The sequence below is a fragment of the Lontra canadensis genome, unplaced genomic scaffold (assembly GCF_010015895.1).
Source record: "Lontra canadensis isolate GAN:19392208 unplaced genomic scaffold, GSC_riverotter_1.0 scaffold1, whole genome shotgun sequence".
Taxonomy (NCBI): domain Eukaryota; kingdom Metazoa; phylum Chordata; class Mammalia; order Carnivora; family Mustelidae; genus Lontra; species Lontra canadensis.
The window spans coordinates 98,865,560-98,889,306 of NW_022630995.1; the positions used below are offsets into that span (position 1 = coordinate 98,865,560).

General features: G+C 44.1%; 1 protein-coding gene across 4 annotated transcripts in view; it reads left to right on the forward strand.

Annotated features, from left to right (window-relative positions):
• Nucleotides 1-6,138: 6,138 nt before the first annotated feature.
• The window catches only part of LEF1 (lymphoid enhancer binding factor 1), a 119,577-nt gene continuing 101,968 nt past the window's right edge, over nucleotides 6,139-23,747 (forward strand). Inside the window, exons 1-3 of one of the 4 annotated variants that reach the window (XM_032860193.1) lie at nucleotides 6,139-6,565; nucleotides 9,071-9,137; nucleotides 10,545-10,678. In XM_032860193.1, the coding sequence (XP_032716084.1) occupies nucleotides 6,350-6,565; nucleotides 9,071-9,137; nucleotides 10,545-10,678 (417 nt within the window). In that variant the 5' untranslated portion in view covers nucleotides 6,139-6,349. The remainder of the gene's footprint in view (nucleotides 6,566-9,070; nucleotides 9,138-10,544; nucleotides 10,679-23,747) is intronic. The other 3 variants (XM_032860201.1, XM_032860174.1, XM_032860183.1) reach the window with 3 other exon arrangements.

A 23,747-nucleotide genomic window follows, 5' to 3' on the forward strand; every position in this document is an offset into this window, starting at 1 on the left:
GGACACCAGATAGTGAGTGCTTTGTTAACAAATAATACTAAGGTTGGTTTTGCAGGATCTAACTTCTGTGGGAGAAAACTCGGTAGTGCAGCATATCGTGTGTAGCAAAAGAAGCACAATGCACAGTGAATACACACGCGTGTGTCAACGTTCTCTTTCCAAATGTGGCTACAAAAGAAAGTGTGAAGCATACTGAAATAAAACAATATTTATGGCTCAAGAAATTCGGCTTCACGTAACAGTAATTATGTACAAGATATTTTCCCTAATAAAATTACTGCAAGACAAAATCTGGAGGAACTAAGTGTTTCCCTATGTCCTCTTTATTTTATTCCATGTCCTCAAGAATGGTTGCGGGAAAGAAAGGGAGAGAAGGGTAAAAAAAGAGCAGAAAGAGAAAGAGAGTCATAGCAAGGCGGCCTCTGCTAAGGGTTGGTTTTGCTTTAGAAACTGGAATGCGTCCAGGCTTGATTTTTATTTTCAATTCACATTTCAGATCCAGCTCCCCAAACTCTTTGATCTTTCTCCCTGTCTCCTTACCCGGAAGAGAACCCTTGGCCTTCTCAGCTGGGAGCTGGGAGCACACGTGGAAAGACTGGCTCGGATCCATATTCTTGCCAAATTTAGTCACACAAAGGGGCCTGCAAGGGAAAAAAGAAAGGATGAAAGCTGCTGCCGCCAGGACTTCAAAGGCCATGCCGCCGAGCCGGGCCTTGCGCAGGCGCCGCCCTCCGAGGATATAAGGCGCGGCTCGCGCGCGCGCGGGGCGGCCTCTCTGCGCCGCTGCCCCGCGCGCGTCCTCGGCCTCAGAGCGGTTGAAGGGGAACCAGCTGTGCAAGGCGGGGCCGAAGGGGCGGGCCGCCGCGTGGTGCTACCCGCGGGCGGCCGGAGGCCGGTCCCCACGCCAAGTTAAGGCTCCTGAGAAAAGTTTTCACAGAAGGGAAAATAATTTTACGTCCAGCCCATTAGGCGAGCTGTCCCGTGGCCTGCAAATTTATCCCAGGTCGCACATCCATACCACTCCATTCTGGGGATTTTCCCCTTCCCAACGTAGCGTCGGCTCCTCTGCCCCGGAGCCCGGGTCCCCGTGGCGGGGGGAGGGAGGGTTGACAGAGGTTCCAGTCGCAGAGCCCAAGCCGTGAGGGCGCGTGGCGAGGCTCTTTCTGGCCCATTCGGCTCCCCCGAACGCGTCCCTCGTCCCCGCGTTCCTGTCCGCGACCACCCCGGCTTGACTGCTCTCGGGTGTGGGAGGCCCCGGGATGGGAGCCCTCGCTTCCCGGTTGACAGAGACTCGGCCGGTCCCAGACGGGTTGGGATGTGGCCCTCCTTCGCGGGCCTTGAGGGGGACACAGCTCCCCGGACGGGCGCGCCTCGGGCCCCCAACCAGCGAGCTGCGGACGCCGAGCTCGGCCCGCATCCGCACGAGCGAAGCCCCCGGAGGGCTGGAGGGGCTGGCGGCCGCGGGGTCACCGTCGGCGGACCTCGCGAGGCGGTGCAGAGCCGAGGACGCCAACGGGCGCCTGCCCCGCGGGAACCGGGCGTCTGCACGCGGCGGAATTGGGGAACGACATTTTCACGGTGCTACGAGTTCTATTACCCCGGCGAGGAGGGGCTTGAGTTTGTTTGTCTTAGAAGGGGGCAAGAAGAGACGGAAGAACCCCTGGGACACAAACTGCCATTTACCTCGCCACTCCCACCCCCCTCCTCCTTTCTGCGAAGTCCGTTAAACTGGAGGTGCCACAGCTTTAGTCTCCTGGAGAGCTGGGGTGGGAAGTCGAGGGTGCCGGAGTTCTAACCGTCTCCGGAGTCAACATAATTCGTTTTCCTAGTTCTTCATCCTTCTTGCTCTCTCTTCCAGCATCCTCTTGCGTAGGCCCCCGCCACCTCCTTCCTTTGGGATCCCACCAAAGTTGTAGCTGGAGGAGAGTCCAGGCCACACAAAGGGGAAGACCCGGAGTCTGGGCGGGGGGGTTAGGACCGAGGGGGCGGAGAGGGCTCTGAAGGGCACGGCGCTTTTCTCTCCTCCCTGTAATTAAGGACTCACTTGAGTGTCTGTAGCCGAGTCGACTTGGCAGCAAAACCGCTGGGGGGAGGGGTCTCTGCTAGGGGTGGGGGTCATTCTCCTCGGTCCCCTGCCCGCACCCGCGGGGGGCTGGGTACCCTGCGGACTGCGAGACCAGTCTCCACTCCCCCCACCTCGGTTCCGGCTCGGGGGTGGGCGCCTCGTCCCCCACGCGCAGCGCCGGCGACGGCGCCCGGCACTGAGAAAAATGTTGATATAAAACAAGTCACTGTTTGCTCGCAAACTAAACCAAAACCAACCAAAGCCACCAAGAGGGGAAAAACCAACAGCAATCCAGCCAGCCCCTAGCAATTGTTTCACGGTCGGAATTAAATCACATCAAAACGCCCCCTGAAACCCACATCCTGAAGGAGTGAACCTGTAACAGCCAACCTCCAGTCGTTCGCTCGAGTTCACACGAACAACCCGCCTCTACATCCGAGGGAAGGGGGCGGCGGGCGGCGGCGTTTCTCCCGCGCCGCGCCCACCACATCCCGGACTGTGCACCCAAAGAGGCGGCTGCGTTTGTAATAGCAGCCCCCACATGATTTCGAAAAGACCTCCCGGTGACAGAGTTGCCTTTGCCTGGAACATCTCCGAACCTGTCAGAGAAGAAGGAACGTCTTCCCGGGGTTACTTCACCCCTCCCGAGTGCCCCTGTTTCCCAACCCCCCTCCCTCTCGACCCTGGTAAAGGCAGACTTCACGTGGAAATGTCAACCTCCTTCCCAGACAAAGCTCTAAAACTTGGGTGAATGTTTTCTCGCTTCGTAAAGCCCCCTTTAAATTCAGCCCGTCTCAAGATTTGCAACAAAGCTGGGGACAGTCAATACCCGCACGCCACGAGGAGGACAAACAGCCACAGAAACAGAGCAAAGCGCTGGTGATTTCGTTAAAAACCGTGTTTCCACAGGAGAGGGTTACCGAAAAATACCAAACATAGCCACCTACCCTCCGCCCTTCCGGTGAACAGTTCCTACGAGTTTATTATTCCCCAAATTCCCATCTTCTCGAGCTCCTAATCTAAAGGACACCTGGAGCAGAGTTCCAAAAGACTCTGGAAGTCCAGATAATTAACATGAAGGAGAAAATGGGATTCGAATTAGTTGTAACACTTCAACAGGGCGATGTAGGAGCTGTCATTTAATCTCTTTGGCTTCCAGAAAATATTCGCTGGCAATTATGTGTCTCCTGTCCCCCATCCTTCCCCTTCCTCAACATTTTGATGAAAAGGAACCTCCACTCTGGTTACTTTGGTGAAACTGCATTTCCCAGTTCTTTTCCTATCAGCCAAATTGGCACATTTATGGGAGGTCTTTTGGCTTTGCTTTCCCTTTTTTTTTTTTTTTCTTAGAACAGAGGGTCTTAATGTCTTACATAGCTACATGTTCACATCACTAGTACTTTACATTCACATTGGTGCATAACTTCAAGGGAAGTTGACTACTGCCACCAATAAAAATTGGTTTCTTTCCAATCTTTTTAGTATTGTCTTACAGACACATTGTAGCAGAATATTCTTTTTGTTTTTCTTCTCTAAGGCTTTACATTTGTCTGCACTTAGTGTGTTTAAATGTTTTACTCTTCCTGGCTTCCATCACCAGATCCTTAGTTTTGCTTCAATCTCCCAAATAGACTATGTGTGACAACTGACCATGCTGTATGTGACCAACTGATAGTTTTTAATATTGCTTTTTAGTGAATTTCCCATCCCTAGCCGAAGTGTTAAGTGCTCAATGTGAGCACTGTTAAGGTTAACTTATGTAATGCCCGGCAGCGTGCAATGTTTTCCTTAGGAAAAGAGGGATCTTTGCATAACTATTCCTATAAAATAGAGTTAAAGTCTGATTCTGCAGAGTTTTCCTTATTTTTCAATTTAAGGTAGATGGAGACACATTTTTCCTGCCTCTTGTTTACTGTTCTGAGGTGTTACAGATGGCTAGTGTATTAGGTATAATAATTTTGCCTGAATTTTTAACTGAGGGGGTTTGAGAGCCAAGGAACAAAATGTGTTTTCAAACTTCAGCTTCGCTTATACTGTAACTTTCACAAAGCATCTCCTTAAAAGTCCTGTCCGTGTACAAAATGCATCAAAGAGATGGTAGAGGCTGACAAATTTTTGAGGTTGGATTCAGATTTGCATCTTCAAGGGTCCCTTTGAGTGCGTAGTCTGAGGTGCCAGAGACTGCTTGGTCCTCCCTCCCTCTACTGCCATCCCTCTCCTGGGTCCTTTTGCCTTCTTCTTCTCTCTCTCTCCCTCCTTAGGTTGAGTTTTCATTCTCCATGAGGTTCCCATACATTGTGGTGTATATCTCCTAAAATCCACGAGAGACCTAGAGCAACTTTCTAAACATCCCATGGTGAGGATGTACAGAAAGAGATCTTGTTTTAAAAGGCAGTAATTAAGATCCAGTCTTCAGTTTTGTCTTCTTTATCCTATTTTTCTCAGTAAGACTGGAGATTTAATTTTTGCTAGCATATGCTCCCTTGTCCTTTGACATATTTTAGGAAAGCCACAACTCTCTTCCTTGTCCTTATTTCCGTTTTCTTAGTTAAGCAATCTCTGTTATATTTTCCCCTTTTCCTTCTCTCTGTCCCCAATTCCCGCCTCATCCGCTCTGTCAGAGCATCTATCAATGTGGTGTCGATCACAGCTGTGGCGGCTTCTCTTTCATCTTCTTTGCCCTGCCAAAGGAAGGGAAGGAGGGAGAGGGAGGCGGGAAGGGGGGCCGGTAGAGACTGGCAGAAGAAGGTGTGGGGGGTACAAGAGAAGAGATACTTAGATGATGAAGTTAAACCATTCCCGCAGAGTTTCTTGTCAATTTCACACGGGCAAAGGGTGCTTCTCGGTGGGTTACAGGAAGCGCCGGGTTCTTCGTTCTCTCAGCGAGTTGCTTGATCCTTTCCTCTAGGCGCGCGCGCGCGCGCGCGCGCACACACACACACACACACACACACACACACACCCACTAGGACTCGTCCTGCAGGCTCTGGGAAAAGAAAAAAAGTCCTCAATCACCACCTCCTTCTCCCCGCGCCCCCCCTCCCCGCAGCGGGCGGCCAAGGAGAGCTGGAGGCGGGGGAGGGGAGGGGGAGGAGAAGCGACGCAAGTGGGTAGCTTTTCAGCGCCAGCGAGGCGCGGGAGGAGGAGAAGCGGTGGGGAGGCGCAGCCGCTCACCTGCGGGGCAGGGTGCGGAGGAGGGACCTGGGCTGAGCTTTCACGGTCCGAGGAGCCGGGACGCGCCGGAGCCTCTAACGCGGGCAAACTCGGGGCACTCCCCCTCCTTCCCTTCGGCCAGGCGAACCCGAAGGGTGCAGCTCTTTGCTTTGACAGAGCGGCCCGGCGAAGGCGTGGAGAGCGGCGAGCAAGAGCGCCAGGCTGAGAAACTCGAGCCGGGAACAAAGAGGGGTCGGGCTCCCCGCAGAAGCATTTGGGTCCGAGGCCCCAGCTGTGACTCCCCGACACCCCGCCAGTACCCTCCACTGCCGATTCCCAGCGCTCGCCGCCACAAACTTTATTCTTGGCAAACTTCTCTTTCTCTTCCCTCCTCCTCCTCCTCCCCCACCTTCTCCTCCTCCTCCTCCAGCAGATTAAATGCGCCTGGAGAAGGAAAACTGAAGCGGAAGGGAAGGAAATGAGAAGCTCTAAAACGGACATCTCAACCTGGGTGGCTCTTTAAAAATTTTTTTTTTTTAAACCCTCCAGGAAGTGGACATTTCGTTATTTTCTGATTCTCCTTGCACCTTCTCTGCTGGGGCAAACGGAGCCTTTTTGCCCAGCTTGCTTCCTTTCTCGGAAAACAAACTCCCAAATCGGCCACCGCGCAAGCTAGGGTGGAGAGGTTTGCGTAGAGACGCGCGGACGGACCCTCCTCTGCGCTTGGGAGAGTCTTGCCTCCTACGGAACCGGCGTCCTCTGTGCGCAGACCCTGGAGACGCTGGGGGCGTGGGGTGGCCGCTGGGGCAGCCTAGCCTAGCGCGCGCCACGCCGCTCATACGCCCCCAGAGGCGCCGGCTGCGGCGGCCTTAGCAGCCCGGTGCCCTTCGGCCTCGAGGGCGGGCGCCGGCGCCGATCTCTGCGGAGCGGGAAGGCGCGGGCGGCAGCCGGGGCTCGGGCACCGCCGCAGCTGCTCGGGCCGCGGGCCGCCGACCCGGTTTCCGCCTGCTCTTCTCCCTCACGCATCCTTCCAGTTCTCCTTTTCCTCCTCCCTCTGTCGTTGACCCCCTGTCTTTCCTGCTGTCGCCTCGGGTGCTCCTCCAGCGGAGAGGAGATTATAGAGTGGTCGGGATGCCCCAACTCTCCGGGGCCGGCGGCGGCGGCGGCGGGGGAGACCCGGAACTCTGCGCTACCGACGAGATGATCCCCTTCAAAGATGAGGGCGATCCTCAGAAGGAGAAAATCTTCGCAGAAATCAGTCACCCCGAAGAGGAAGGCGACTTAGCCGACATCAAGTCCTCCTTGGTTAACGAGTCTGAAATCATCCCGGCCAGCAACGGACACGAGGTGAGCGGGCCGCTGCCCGGAGGTCCGAGAGGCGTGGCGGCTCCCGGGGAAGAGCACAGAAGGAGGGAAGGCGCCGGAGAGCCTCGACTGACGGGTCCCGAGGAGGTCCCTTGTTTGCTGGGGTGGGGGTGGGGTGGGAGGGTTGGATGGGCTCCTGGTCAACATTCTTCCTGTGTGTGCGTGTGTGTGGGTCCTGGCGCGTGTATTGGTGTCGGTGGGAGGTGGAGTGTGCAGGGAAGGTTATTCCGAGTGGATCAGTTCTGAGGTTCGATGACCAAATTGTTTGTGGGTCGGAGAAGCTGCCCTTAACCCATAACGTTTCGCCTGCGGACTTTTGAGTGGGGTTGAGAGGGTGCGACGCATTAAAGCCAGGATGTCTGAACCAACACTGAGAAGTTCTTCCGTGGAACGGAAAACAAAGTGCACCCGCTATCTCTCGCGGTAGATGTCTCTGCAAAAGTGCGTTAAACCACCAGAGGCTTAGGTAGAGATGAGCAGAGCCGAGGGCTGAGAGGAAGGGGAGGCGAGCGTGGGCCGGGGACAGGCGGGGCAGTCCCAACCGCCGCGGAGCGGGGATCGCGCGAAGCCGGCTGGCCCAGGGGGCGCGCGCCTGTGTCTCTGCGGCTGCCGGGTCCCAGCGCCCCGGCCGGCTTCTGGGAGCCGTGGGCTCACCGAGCCGAGCCACCCTCCCCCCGGGGCGTGGTGGTAGCGGGGAGCTCCCCGTACCGCCAGCAACGCTAGTTTTCTCCAAACCCGGCAAAGTAAAAAACCGCTTATATTTGGGGTAAGTGTGGGCCCGGATCAGGCCTTAAATCTTTGTAGAAGAAAGGCGAGTCAGAGTCGAGATGTGGCGGAAGCCAGGGCACCCACTCAGGGGAGGGTGGAAAGCGCTTTATCTGATCTCCTGGCCCGCTGCGGGCGATAGCGCAGGTAACCCAAGTAGAGTAAATAGAGACACGTGCGTGCCTGCTAGAGAAAGCCGCAAGCAGAACCGCGCGGAAGGGCTATTTCAGGCGGTGGAGAGTTTCAGAAAGGGGGTGGGGTGGGGTGGGCGGATGGACCCTGATACCCGACACTCCACTGGCCACCCTCGTTTAACAACTGGGAAGCGCTTTGGAGGAAATCCGGTAGAAAAGTCCTGACATTCAAACGATTTCACCAACGCTTTTTCCCTCCAAAGAAACTTGGAGGGTATACCCTTTTCCCTTAAATGGCATCCTTCTGCCCCCAAAAAGAAAGCGTGTGGTTTTGGGGGCGGGGACATTTTGGGTCTTAAACAACATGTTTAAGAACACCTCAGAGTTACCTTCTTTATACCAATGGCCGGGGTGAGTACGCATTTGGAAGGCTGGGGGCCTGGGTTCTAAGGAGATACACACGGCTGTTATCCCCGAATCTTTCATCCCAACCTGCCAATTTGAAGGGGGCCAGGGTTGGGGGGGGCAAGGGTGCACCCACCTCACTTGAAAGGTTTGTGAATATGTATTGGGGGGAGGAGGTTACCTGGAGGACATATGTCCAAGGAACCGAGTAACATCCAAAACACTTAACTTAGGGGCCAAACTCTTAAATTTGCAGAGCAGTCTCTTGTTCTTTCTGCTCATTTTGCTTGTCCTTCCTTAGTCCATAAATAAATTTGCCACCTACTTCACATTTTCCGTTTTTGCTCTGGAAGAAGGGTCCTGCAGTTTGAAGCTTAGAACTGAGGGATTAGGGCTTTGTGAATCTTTGCCGAGGTGTAAGTGGGCATGGGGCAGACCAGGGAAGATAGTGAATGGGTAATACCACTGATTTGCACGTGGTTGAATCTGGGTAGATGGTGGTTACCAGAACTGATATTAGCTGGGCTACCTTTTAGATGTTTATAACCCAACTCTCAAATTTTCCTCCCTTTAACCACAAAATAGTTTTTTGTTTTTTTGGGTTTTTTTGTCACTTTGGGCTTAGCCAGCCACGGTAGGTTATAAAGAGGGGGTCTCCTGCTGGGACTGGCTTGGGACAGTTGCCTTGAGACCCCTAAATGTGAGTGCCTAGTTTTTTATTTAAAATGTCTTTATAGTTGCAAAGTGATATTTCTTCCCGACTTTAATCAGCTCTGATTGACCATGAACAGTGGTTTAAAGAAGCTAGCAAAATGATGAACCTCATTAAATCAAACTCCTATCATACTAGGTACAGAAGTAGCCTTGATACATTGTAGCAACCAGCACTCAGAGCAGCATGTGGATCTTTCTCAAATTTACTGTACTGTTACTGGTTTTGTTATTATTATTCTTTATGCTTCCTAGTCCTGGGTACATAATAATCACTCAAAAATATGTGTTGAAAAGAAAAAGCAAAAGATTTCCAGGTTCTCAACCCTAGCCTACGGTTGATAAAATAGCCTCTTAGATTGATAAAATAGGTAAATTGAGTTGCAGCCGGTCCTCCACCAGTGGACACATACTTAGTCACAAACTCAAAGTTGATTTTCTTTCTTTCGGGGATGGGGATTCTTACTGTTAGGTGGCCAGACAAGCGCAAACCTCTCAGGAGTCCTACCACGACAAGGCCAGAGAACACCCTGATGACGGTAAGACACTAATTCAACTTCTCCCAAGTTTGTCGCTTAATATGTGCAATTTGTGACTAGAGGTATATTTTTGGTTTTTATTTGAGTCCAAGAAATGGGGACCAGATGTGATAAGAGTGTGCCCCCTATTTTAACAAAATGGGAAAGAATACCTAGGAAACTTACTGCCTATTTCTCATGTATATTTACATGATTTAAAAATTGTCTTTGAATGAGTTAGGGGCCTTTGAAATTTAGTTGGCTTCCAGATTTTATGTGGAAGAGGAAATGTCTATAGTAAGTTTTCCTCTTTTCCTTATTTTAACCCAAGTTCATGTTGGCTTAGACCTTTAGTATTTTTTTTTCTGCGTTGTTCCAGAATGACAGTCTACACCAATTTATTTTCCAACAGAATAGTTTCAAGTGGACGTTCATTTGTTAAATTGCTGTTTCTTATTGTAGTGAGAAGGAAGGGAGTGAATGCACAGACTAAATATGACTCAGTAAATCTAATTTGTAAAAATATAAAACTTTATTCTTAAAATAGGAATTTTGCACATGGAAAATGACAGACTTTGTCCCCATACCTAATTCTTGCTCAAAACTTTAAAAATTGCATATATTTTTTTAGATTGAACTAGAACTCTCTGTGACTGTAAAATAATCAAATAATCTGTAGGGTTTTCTTGTCAAATAGTCTGCATTTCTGTTCTCTTTACTTAAAATTGGCTTGACCAGAATGAAGTGTTGATATGTACAATATGTCAGCCAGGAGAAGAAGGGAAGGGAACTATAATATCAGATTTCCTTCTGAGCTACAAAGTAGTTATACAGATTAAAGAGAAGAAAGGTACATATTAAACACACAGATTTCTTTGGCAGAATGGTGTAGGATATAAAATTAAGTCTCCTGGAGTTAATCCTTCATAAATTTGGGTAGTTGCCCTTATATACTAGATACAACCCTTTCCCTCAGTAAAATCTAGAAGCACGGTAGAATTTTTGAGTTTGCTGATAAGGTGGAGCATAACTTCAGGTGTGTAAGTACTTATGTGTGTGTGTATAGCTAGATGGCCTAATATGTTTATAATATGGCTTTAAGTTCGTGCGTGTTCTTTCATGTGTCTATATTTCTTGGTCCAGTTTGTTAGTTTTAGAACAAATTAAATTAGATGAATAACACTTATTTTTGTAAAAACATTAGTCAGTAGTGGAAGTAAATTGAACCACATGTTTTTAAAACATGTGTTTCACGCTAAGCCATTTAAGAGAATAAATACTGTCAATCTAAAATAGAGCATAATAATTCAGTTACAGTATTTTGTAAACAAATCTTTTATGTAAGGTCTGATTAGATTTTCAGATGAAAAATACGGTGATATAAAAAGGAACTCAATGCATCATTGACTGTTATTTGGATTCTCCCAGGAAAGCATCCAGATGGAGGTCTCTACAATAAGGGACCCTCCTACTCAAGTTATTCCGGGTACATAATGATGCCAAATATGAATAATGACCCATACATGTCAAATGGATCTCTTTCTCCACCCATCCCAAGAACAGTGAGTAACACACTGATGTTGGCAAATTGTTTTCAGAAATGCAAGTTAATTTGTATTTTCGCAAAATAGTTGTTTTTTAAAACACATCGGAAATAGTTTCATTGTATGTGACCAGTCATTACTAAACAAGACCTGCTGTGAGGAATGGCTGCCTTAAAAGAGTGCTACCTTTGATGTCTTACACTTGGGACTTAGCTTTTGGCTTATTGGTTAATATAAATAAATAACAGACTGCCAGTTATCATGAAATCAAGTAAAGTTAAATCAACAAATTTATCCTCTTATGAGTATTGTGCTGTTGATGCTGATGAGAGGAAAAAATTGATTTAATTTTTCAGTTACCTAAGTACTATATAGCTTTCACTGCTCACAAGTTATCTAGAATCAGAACTACTTGACCTCATCTGGGCCTGAATTGAGAATGTTACTTCAGCTTTTAAGACCCTGTCTTGTTTTATTGTAGTACATGATGGTTTTGAAAATCAGTTGCTCTGGGCCGGGCAGCTCCTGGGTGGCTCAGTCAGTTAAGAGACTGAGTGTTGGTTTCAGTTCAGGTCATGATCTCAGGGTCTGAGATGGAGCCCCAAGTCAGGGCTCTAAGCTTAGTACGGAATCTGCTTGGGACTCTCTCTCTCCCTTTCCCTCTGTCCCTCCCCCTGCTTTCTCTCTCTCTCTGTCTCTCTCACAAATAAATAAATCTTATTAAAAAATCAGTTGAGGGCAGGCGCCTGGGTGGCTCAGTGGGTTAAGCCTCTGCCTTGGGCTCAGGTCATGATCTCAGGGTCCTGGGAATCGAGTCCCTCATCGGGCTCTCTGCTCAGCAGGGAGCCTGCTTCCCCCCTCTCTCACTCTCTGCCTGCCTCTCTGCCTACTTGTGATCTCTGTCTACTTGTGATCTCTGTCTGTCAAATAAATAAATAAAATCTTAAAAAAAAAGATTTAAAAAAATCAGTTGAAGGGAGGTGGGGACGAGTTGGTTTTACTTTATTGTCAATTGTTGAGAAAATATCACTTGAAGATAACCTTAATGAAAATTGTTCTTTTTATTTCATAGCTCAGTTAACTTTTAAAGTTCTAAAAATGCGGTGGCAACGTAACTGCATCATTCAAATGTTTAGCACTGTGAAGAATTTCAGATATATTATTTGATATTTCTCTTTTGTTGAGAAGTGGAAATATCATTTACGTAGTAGGAAGACGTCTAAAGGGTAACTTATGTAGTATGTGAATGTGAAATGTACTGGTGATGAAGTTCTCTCTGACAGTCATCCCTCAGGTGGTAGTGATGGATTTTCACTGATCCATCAATATATTTAACTCTGTTTCAGCCTTTTTCTCCCTCTACCACCTAACCCCCAGTGAAGAACATGTATGTCTGCAGGGTCTTGGGGATTAGGGTTTCAGTCTGGCTGACCCCTTAGGGAGACAAATCCAGGATTGTGAAAATGGAACCTATGGTCTTTGCCTTATTAGCCCAGTGCTTATGCTAAGTGAAAAAAAAAAAAGGTCACAAACATCTGGGGAAAGTACTGTGTTAATACCTCAGTGAACAGAATCTGGGATCTAAAAGATTCACCAGAGTAGCAGAGAGGACTCAATTATGAACAAGAGTATTTGCGTGATTATTTGTAGTCTTCAGTTAGAATGATAGGCACGGGAAATACAACCACTTTGTGTGAACACTATGATTTAGAAGTTCCTGTAATTATTTTTCCATAAATTTCAAAACGATATTTGAACTTTCAAGTAGGGAATGAGTTCTCATTTTCATATAGTAGTTAAAATGGTGATCCTCGAGATCTTACCACAGTTGTGATAGGAAATACCATTTTCATGTTTTATTTTAAAAGGCTTTTCAGATATTTAATGATAGAGATATATGTGTGGTGCATATGAATCTCCTGCCTAAAAAGTAATTAAAAGGAAAACAGTTTAATATTTAGGGACCACCCCCAAATAAAAAGCAAAAACAGTTTAATATTTAGGGACCACCCCCAAATAAATGCTTCTGAGTTTTAAAATTTGTAGATTTTTATATTTGTTAAACTAAATATGCAAACATATCAGATACTTTTATAGTTGGGCTATTTTGTTGTTGTTTTTTCTTAGTGGTGAGGAGGAAAATATGTTTTAGGTAAGGAATAATTGAAGATTTCTGTTGAAAGACTTTTGAGAACGACAAATAATATTTCTGACAAATCTAAATTATAGTCTCTGACTTGGTAACAATAGAAAATAACCCCTAAAACGATCTTTTTTTTTCCCCCCCAAGATTTTTATTTATTTATTTATTTGAGGGAGAGAGGGTGAGAGCCTGAGAGGGGAGAAGGTCAGAGGGAGAAGCAGACTCCCCATGGAGCTGGGAGCCCCATGCGGGACTCTGGGATCATGACCTGAGCGGAATGCCCTTGCTTAACCAACTGAGCCACCCAGGCGCCCACCCCTAAAACAATCTTAAACATTTTTCGGCTATAAACACAGTTAATACTTAATAACTTATTCCTTAGTTCAGCCACTTCTCCTTTCAAAGCAATAATTTATTAAAAGTCAATGTAATAAAAATCTACCAGTATTTATATATTATCCCTAAGCATCTTGAAAATTAAGCATCTCTTCTTTAAATCAGCATTTTCTGCTTTAGGTCTCTCCAGCCACCTCCTCCCTCCCCCAGTACTAACCATTTTGAAATTCTGATAGAAGGTATTTATTGTTAGTACATATATTAAAATTTTGAGGTTGGTGAATTGAACAGTCATTCATTGTTTAGGAAAGATTTGTGGCCAGAATAAATGTTGGTGGGTGTAGAGTGGAGGAAAGGGGTGTGGTCAGGAAGCAGTTACCTTACCCTGTTATCTGCTGCTTTGGTTTATTCTGTTACATTTTAGGACATATTTATTTTAGGCACATTTTCTTGTGATATTCTGCATTTGCACAATTACAGAAGCTTTTCAGTTTTTAACCACAAGGTTATGTCCATTTTTCTTTTTAAGGATCCAGCCAAAGTGAGTGGCAGTCTTTGGTTTTTAATACCCAACAGCTGTTTTTAATGTGTCTGAGATCCAACACTTTAACCGGAAGGCAGCCTGTCTTATTCACCCTTACTAACCACGCTTGTGCCTTCTTGCTCTTTAACTCTGTCCTTAGCAGGACTTAGTGTTTGTGTAACTGACATCCTTAGTGATAAGTTTTCCTTTAGGGTGTCAGGAGCGGTGTGACCATTTGTGTTTGAGCTTAAGGTGGGAGCAGCCAGGAGGAATCCTTGTTACTTAAATTTGCATTACAAACAACTGCTTGTTTACTGCATCTGCTGCCTGCAGGTGTTAGAACTAGAAAAACATCTGGGGGTGGGGGAGGGGCCTCACCGCCCCCTTCCTCACAAAGAATCTTCCATTTGTATGTAACTGTATATAAAATCAGCTATATGCAGCTAGGGCCAGTTGGCATGCACAGAAATGTTTCTGTTGGTAGCTCACTTTAACAATTCTATATGCTTTTGCTCTGCTTTAGACAGACACTGACTTAGGTATGCTTGCACAGCTTTTACCTGTAACCTAAGTACAGTATTATCTACTCAAGAGAACCTGAAACACCTTTGCCAGTCCAGCTTTTTTTCCTTCTGAAGGGAAATTTTAGTTGGCTAATTACATCCTTCAGAACTGGAATTCTTAGAGGTGTGTTTATGCCAGAAATCTTTTGAGGGTCTCACAGAATTTTAAATAAGAATTCTTAGTTCAGATAAAGCAGGCCTAAGAAGAAAGCACCTATAATCGTAACACATTTGGTGTCAGTTCCTAACGCACAGTGAACTTTGGCTTGAGTTGGTAGTTTTCATAGAGAGTAAGAAGATGCGGAAGATTGTTAAATATTTCAGAGCAAGGACCCCAGAGAATTTATTAAAAGCATACTCCCAAGCCTTTCTTTCTGTGAGTCTTATTTATGGCAGTCCCTGTGGGCCAATGGTAAAGTATGAAGAGAAAAAAACAGTTTGTTACCTCCACTGGGTCCTGGCATTTGGGTGCCTGAATACCGTATGAGCAGGAAGTTTGTCTGGCTTCAACATAGTGAAAGTTCCCACTGGCCCAATACGCTGTGGTTATTAATCTTAGGTGTCAAACTTATATCTGTCCTTCAGGCAACCCGAGTTTTTAACACCTCTGAAGAGAAACATGTCATTTCTCTTCCGATGCTCAGGGAGGGCAGAGCAGCAGCCTCCATGCAGGAAGCTACAGCAAACGTCCTGGCTGGGTCACCGCGACCGCAGTAACACCTGGTCAGCACCCTGCTGCTGACTTCATTGTGTTTGTTTCTTTGTGTTCTTTCTGAGGATGGGTTTTTAGGTGGGAAAGGATGATTCTTGTATTTCATCTTTCCTTTTTCCCTTATTTTTAGTAGACGTTGCTCTTAAGATGTTTCAGGGGATCTTTCTTTCATTATTTTGAGCATCTCAGTTCTACTGTATAGTTTTTTACCTTAAGGGAATCATCATTTTGATTTCTGAGGAACAGAATTGTACCTGTTATGACTTTGTCTGAACCTACCCCCATGTTTGTTTTTGCTTACAAAGAGCTTAAATTTGATTTTTGTCATTGTCACATCTCGAATTAGAAACTAAGTACGCTTACGCTTATCAGTAAGCTTATTTTTATACCACCGTCCATCCCATTGCTGCATAGCTTTGAAAATACAGAAACAATTCAAGAGTAGAGGGAGACTATGGCCTATATTTTGAGCAAGATTTTTAAGATGGAGTGTATTCACCTTACTGCAAAAAGGTACTTAATTTGACTTAGTGATAAATTATTTTAAATTTTCTAATCTAAGTTGTATACTTCCTGAAGCTAAGTGTATTAAATTTTCCTCTTTACCCCAAGTGCAGGATAAGCTAAATTTTAGAAAGTACGTATTATCTCACATTTGAATGTGGATATCAGGAGATATGTGGGGAAATTCCTCAGGGCCCTCAAACTCTTCTGTTTGATTCATTTTTAATTGTGCTGCTATAAAGCTGGGAAGGATCTCAGTTAGAATAATTGGAAGCTCTTGCCACCCCTTCTCCCCCAACTTCATATATCTTAGATATCTCATGACCAAATGGTTTGCTTACTCGTGGGTCCCAGGGAACCATACTACCTGCATATGACCTTTCAGGAGCTAATACTCTACTTGCATAACTTGTGCTGCCAAATTATCATTATTTAGCTTTTTTTTTTTTTGAAATGACTCTAGAAATTTCTTGTTCATTCATAAAAACATGAGAATAACCCAATTTCATGGAAACAAGACCATTGAGCCAACCTGCAGAAAATCTTACTTTTTGAAGTACCCCTCTCCCTGCCCCATACAGGTCCTGACCTTGCTCTCATCAACCCCACTATTTTCATCTAGTGTTTCCCGTGGTCAAAGACTTCTGTGATTCAACAGGACAGAGATAGAACATCACAAATGGGTTTATCTGGACTTGAACTGGTAGCCTCACATGTATTCTTTCATAATATCAGTTGAGGAAAATTTCCAGCTTTTGAGTCTTGTTTTTTTTTTGTTGTATCTGTGTTTAACTAATCCTGTTAGTTCTTTAAGCAGAACCATTTTTGGTTTATATGTGACTGACATTTCTTTAGTCAGATCATTCCATTCCTGTCTGACTCCTTTGTTCCTCGCTTATGTATTATAGACATGATTGGAATTTTATAAAACTGGTTTCCCTTTGATTTCAAGAGAGACTCAGCATTTAAAGAGAAAACAAGCCAGCACTGTCCATAGGTTCGCAGAAAAGCATATGTTTTATTCCTAGGCAAAAGTAGACCTCAGCATTACATGTGCTACTGTCATGGGAGTGAGGTTTATTGAAAAGAAGATACTTATTTAAAACTTGTGTATCTTTAAAATTATTACTTAGGGGGCACCTGGGTGGCTTAGTTGATTAAGCGACCTACTCTTGATCTCAGCTCAGGTCTTGATCTTAGAGTCATGAGTTCAAATCCTGGGCTACTAAAATAAAATAAAATAATTACTTAAGTGATTATGCCAAATCAGAGAGTCTATAGAAAGCTAATACTGTAGTAATCAAGAGGCTTGTACTGCTTTGACTGTTCTGACAGTTCTTAGTCATTTGGAAAAGACAGACTTTGGACTTTGTTTAAATAATTTTAAAAATATATTTCAGATGATGATTACTTTTTCATTATTAATTATGACCAAATTAAGTCACAGCATAAGACCTGTAGACTTTGCTACAAGCTCTTACATCATTTTAGGCTTATAAATGATTCAGTCTTTGCAAAATTTGGAGATGCAAAGCCAGAAAACCGAGAAACCACCACAAAGGTTGGGTGGGATATGGGGGTAGACAGGTAGGGTCATTAAATACACTAAAGGGGAGAGTGGGGAGTTGAGTAGAGGATGAATTGGAAATAGGGATTGCTAATTCCGGAGATCCGCTAATGTAGCCACTCTTTGCGGAGTATTTAACAGGATGTTCAGGGGATTTTAAAATCTCTGTGAAATGACACATTTACACACAATACCTACTCTAGCTAAATTTTGTAAACCTGCTGAAATTAACTGCTTCCTGTATGTAGATCAGTCACAAAGCTCGTTGAGAATTCATGTGGGGAATATTGCAAGGGCATTACAGAGCAAACAAGAATTTTGCTTACCCGTCCCATTTTTCCCATCTTAGGAGAAATATGACTGGAAGAGATGTTACATCACAAAGAGGCTAGAAATGCCTTTTATTTTTGCAGCTAACTAGGAGCAAGTAAACCTCTAAAAAAGCTTTTGATTGTTGGCCACTGTTTCTAGTTATGCTCACAAATAATTCTGTATGAAACTTGATAGTTCTTCAGAATCAAGTTTTGATCTTCATCACAGTAATTTGTTGTTCATGTTATTATGTTCACTTTAAGAAAGAGTCCTCTTGCTTTTTTCCTCAGCATAGAGAAAGGTTGCACGAGGTGTAAAGGAAAGGCTCTGTAATAAAAGAGGAGTGGCTCTAGTGTAGCTTTAATTTTGCTTTATTATTGTCAACTTTTGAATGAAGCAGTTACCAAAACAAAACAAAAACTTTTTTAAAGTAGGCTCCACACTATACAGGGCTTGAATTCAAGACCTGAGCTGAGATCAAGAGTCAGATGCTCACATGACTGAGCCATCCAAGTGCCCCCCCAAAAACAAATTTCTAAGTGCTGACATACTAAGATACTCTTATAAGTCCTTTTTTTTTCAGTCCTGAAAAATTTTACAGTAAAACCTATCAACTATTGGTCGTAGTTGATCATGTGGTCCATTGATCAGGGACTACTGATGAATTACAAGATAGTTTCATTCCTCCTAGCACAGAATAGACACTTCATTAGATTTGCTGAGTAAAAAATGTACTAGAAATTTTTCATGTATGTTTTTTGGATATTTCCAAGTGATCTGTTTTTATCAAACCAAATGCTTATGTGAAAACCAAAATCTGACAGTGTCTGCTAAATAATACTTCGTATTTTATTATTTTACTTTTTCTTTGGTTTGTTGCATCAGTGAAAAGAGAGAACACATTAGATGAGAGTCTTTAACAAGAAAGTCAAAGTTGTTCCTTACAGACTGTTAAGTTTCCAAGTAACAGGTAAAAACAGTCAGCCAGGAGCTTGCTGCAATAATGAAAAAAGAATGGGACTGGACTCTCATATGAGGACAGATCATAAGAAGTACTTTTTTCCTTAGTTCTAGAAACCTAATTGAAGAAAAGGAGGTGATAGAAACACTTAATTCCCAAGGGTGCTTGAGATGCAAATATAATAGTAATAAAAAGAAAACCACTTTCAATTATGTTTTAGTATCATATGGTTAATGCTTTTCACTTTATTTTTTTCTTTTCCAGTTAGAAAGGACTTTTTTTTTTTTTTTCAGTAACACTTGAAGTATTAAAAACTTCTGTGTGTTCTTTCTAAATAGATGTGGCAATATCAGTGCTGACTTTTCTAGGCCAGGGTGTGCTATGAATTGTGCCGTCCGCTGTGCTTGAGTCCTGGGCAGGAGGAGGGAGGCAGTCCCCTATGAAGGGGAGCCTGTGGAGAAGAGCGGTTCTGGGTGAGATGTCAGAGACCTGGGGGCTAGTCCCAAGTCCATCATTCTTCCTCAGAGCTGTGGAGAGGTGTTTAGCTTTTATCAGCCTTTGTTTCCTCATTTATAAGATGGCCTATTAATAGCTTGCTTGCATACTTTACGTGTTTGGTGCGAAATTCAGGTGGCACAGAGCCTGTCAGAGTACTCCGTTTTCTTAGGGAGCAAAGCACAAGTGTCAGGTGGTGTGAGCCAATGTGCGGCCCCCACCTGGTGGGAATTGTGTAGCCACAGAGGTGTTTGGCTGTACCCAGGAAGCTACTGAGGAAGGGAAGAAGGCTTTGGGTATTACTGTGTCATCATGCTGACCTGGAATTTGGACGCTGTGTGAAGGCCTTACATCACCTTGAGAAAATACTTGCACAAATAGGTTTGGGGATTGTCATTATGTCCTATATAGAGGTGGCTTTCTTCTCTCAGGCTCCTTTTTCTCTCCAGTCATGTTGAGAGAGACCTGATTTTTCTCTTTAGCACAGTAGGGAATGAGATGTGTGAAGGAACAGATTTCTAAATCTCATATTTGTGAAAAATCTCATGTCATTCTAATAAACTCGATATGAAATTACCAGATAACTCTGAACTCCTTGGCTGGAGGTAAGAATATTTTTTTTGGTTAGGAGACTTTTCTCCTTAATCCTTTAGGAGCCAAGTCTCTTCTCTCCACTGCAAAAGTTATATAGACAGGAGATCTAAGAGTCATGTGAATGTAGAGGATGACAGGCAAGTATTCCCCCCCTCCCTTGAATTTTCTTCTAAGTTAAATCTTTCCAGCTTTCCTGGCACCTACAAGGATCAGGTCCAGGGGGTCATGTTGGCCCAGCAGTAAGGAGAAATCAGTGGTTTCCTAGCCTTATGGAAAATTCCAGCTTCCATCCTTTCAAGACTTTACTTTTTCTTTCAATAAAACCTGGTGAATGCTAAATATATTTTAACGTGGAGTCAGCTTTCTTGGCAAAGAATTCTTCCATTCTTAATAGTATGTATTATATCTCATAATAATTATGATCACATATCATCTTGATGCACTGGTTCAGATGACTTGGATCAAGAAGAAGGTACTGTTAGGGGCTCCTCAGTGGCTCGGTGGGTTGAGGGTTGAGGGTTGAGGGATTGAGCCCTGCCTCGGGCTCTCTGCTCTGTGGGGAGCCTGCTTTTCCCTCTTTCTTTTCCCTCTTTCTCTCCCTGCCTCTCCGCCTACTTGTGATCTCTCTCCCTCTGTCAAATGAATAAATAAAGCCTTTAAAATTTTTTTTAAAAAAAGAATAAGGTACTGTAATCTTAAGTGTGTTAGACTTTGTCTTTGACTCCAACAATTAGATTTTTTAAAAGTCTGAATAAACCTAAAAGTACTGAAGTAGAAAGTTGTTTACTGTTTACTGTAATTGGGCTGGCCAGTTAGCTAGCTTAGCAGGGTTGGGAAAAGAATTAAGTCTCTGAATTGGCTTTGCTCATTTGTGTATATGCATTAAAACTCAAGATTTTGGTTTTTTGAAAGGGAAAACAGCTACCTTTTTTTTAGAAACTACTACTTTGAGCTAGATACTGTTCCTTAATTTAATCCTAACTGAAAACTGTGGGTGAGTTTTATAGTCCCTGTGTTGGAGATCAGAGCCATCCTCGGGGACAGCAGTAACCTGCCTCAGTTTAATAAGTTGCAGAGTTAGTGCCCTTCCTTAAGGTATAAAGGCATGTTTATTTTCATTAAAAATAACCACATTTGCCATTCAGAACATAAAACACTTATTAAATGAATCATAATATTGATTAAAATGTAAAACAGAAAAATAGTTGTTATTTTGATGATTTTGTTGGAAATTTCAGTAATGCTTAACTATTTTTAGTGAAAATAGAATACTTTTGTTTAAAAACGTAATATATGGCTACTAGAAAAATTAGAAAACTCAGATATATAAGCAAGAGGAATAACTGCTAGAGATGATCTCTCCTAAAACTAGCTATGTAGCCTTTTAGGCCTCTTCCCATGCGTGTACAGAAATATACAAAAGTATGTATTTTATACATTCATAGCAATGGGAACATAGTATACCATTACATAACTTGCTTTTTTCCCACCAAGATATTCTTTTGTAACATCATTTTTAATTATTGCCTAATTTATGTAATCAATCTTTTATTGAAGACATTCAGATGAAGTCACATTTTTCCCTGTCTTAGGCAACATTGTGATGAAATCCATACTGTTTAACTAAATCTTTGCACAGATTCTATTTGCTTGAAATAAATTGCTAGTAGAATTTGCAGAGTGAAAGATAGTGAATGCACCTTATTTTTAAGTTGGGATTAACCCAACATTGCAATTTAACCTTAAAAAAAAAAAACGCATTTGTTTAAAGACAATTGTTTAAAAGTATGTACTTGATTATGTTCAAGTTTGGTTATGGTTGGTGTTTTGAGGCTGATAATTTTCATGCCTCTCTGGTCAAGAATCAGTCCAGTACTAGTGAAGAAGTCAGACAGATGGAGAGCAGACTATCAGTTTTTTTATTAAGGCTGGATTGGAGAATGTGGCTTGAACCATGACATGAATTTGAACTCCCTTTGACTCCTCCAAAATGAACACATCACTAAGCCAGAGACTTCCCAACAGGCAGGGAGCTCACCTCCTGTAGAACTGGAGGTGAGAACAAATCCATGCTTGGGCAAGCTAGCCCCCAAAGAGAGAACAAAGAATCAGTCCGTACTAGCTCATTTTCTTCTCCAAATCACCGAAGATGGGTGGCTCTCCCTTGTGGAGAGTGGGGAGAGGAGAAGAATAGCAGCTACCCAGAGACCAGAAGTTCCTACTTTATTGGCCAAGCTAGGAAGGAGGGAAGAAGGACAGAGTGGGTATCCCCTTAGTCATAATCCTTGAGAGACTGATCAGACTGTGGGCCAGAGACTCTAATGGTAACATACATACATGCATGTGATGGGAGTCACCGCAGAGTGCTGCTGGTGGAGTCCAAAGGTCTACATCCCAGCGCTCTGTACTGACTCACTGTGTGTTCCTCAGCCAGTTACTTACTCTTTCTGGGCCTTGGTTTCTTCACCAATAACATAGATTGCCACCTGTTCTATTTGCAAAAATGTACAGGACTCTGTGTTAGTGGTGGTGTTTCTAGAACAGGGATTGACTGCGTCAGAATTATTAGTGCTCTTGTTAAAAAGGCGGATACCTGGGCCCCTCTGCAGGTGTCCTGAACCAGAAGCTGCAGGCAGGTCACGTGTGTCCACTTTTAACATGCTGCTTTATTGATTCTTACCATAAGTACGTTTTGGAAAAACACTAACCCTGTAGATGCTTAATAATTTAACTGGGTTTCAGAATACCTGAGTGACTTGCACAGATCTCAAACCAGGAGAGCAGTAGAGCACTCCGGGCACGTCAGCCCCAGAACTCACGTTCTCTTCGCTCAGCGCTATCCAGCCCTGTCGTACAGAGACCCCTGGCACTCAGTTCACTTCTAGTCAGCTCAGGTTTCCTTCTCGAGTGCCCTGCTCCGTTGGCTACAGAGTAAAACCCACATTCCTTAGCATTTTTTTCAAAGCTTTCCACAGTATGGAGCCATCTACCTTTCAAGGCTTGTCTCCTCACCTCCTTTTCCTGTAGCTTACTGTTCAGCTCCATTTCCAGACCTGCACCCTAAACCCTTTCCCAAATCCCCATCTTCATTTTCTTGCCTTGGCCTCCCTGAAATGCCCTGCTCCCTCTTCCCTGCCAGCACAATCTTGTTCATCCTGAAAGGTCCAGGCTAAAAGGTACCTCCTTCTTGAAGCCCCTCCTGATTCTACCACCAGATAAAACTAAGTGCTGTCTCCTGAGGGTTCTCACAGGACTTTCCTAACTGTTACCATGTCTTAAAGTAGTTGGTTGTCTCTGTGTCTGTATTTCTCACTAAGCTTGTTAGTCCCTTCAGGATAGGGCGCATGTTTTGTCTCTATTACCCAGAACCTGTTATACTCCCTGGCATAGAGCAGGCTACTTACCAGATGTTGGCGGAATTAATTCAGAAAATTTTAATTTTAACCAATACTGAGCAATAATATCAGATGTCATTCCATATTTAAATGGAAACTCTTAAAAAAAATAAGTTCATACATATCACAAAGCTGAAATTGCACTTAGAAATTATCTGAGCATTCAGCATGGAGTTCATGGACTAGGCATGAGCTATCAGTTTTGAGTACATCCTACATAGGAACTGTTCTGAGTACTTTGTATTTGTTCACTTCATCCTCAGAATAACCTGATAATATCTCTAATATCCCAATTTTACAAATGAGACTGGGGCATAAAGAGCATTGAGAAACTGAGGCATAAAGGCCGTAGAAAGGATTAAGGACCACTATAAAACAGATCAAGAAGTGGGAGGTCAAATAAAATAGGTCATTTGTTCCAAGCACACAGCTAGTAAGCAGTGGTACCATAATTGAGGCCCAGGGTTTGACTCCTACTGCTGGGTGCCTTCTGCACCTTCAGTGTCTTACTGTCATCACTGCCACTGGCACACGGAAGATGCCAGGTAACCATGCAATCAGTCAGCTTCTCACCAGTGAGATGTAGCTGGTTCTTATAAAGGTTTTGTGAGTATAAATGAGATAGTATGTGAAATTATAAATTTCTTTATGTTTGGTAGAAATAGCTATTGTGCTAATGGGGACTATGGAGCTCAAAGGCAAACCAGTTAGATGCCCAGGGAGGGATATGTGTAAAAGATGAGGGGACAGCATTAGTGGAAATAATGAATTTAGAAAGAGGAGCAAGTTTCAGGACAGACATTCATGAGTTTGGCTAAAGGATCGTCCTGTATTTCTCTTTTATGCTAAGGAAAGAAACTAACCATTATCTGGAACCAAACATTTTATATTACGGCCATAATTTTGGTCCTTGATTGCTTGGTATTTTTTTTTTTTAAGATTTATTTATTTGACAGAAAGAGAGCTTGCAGTAGTGAGAGGA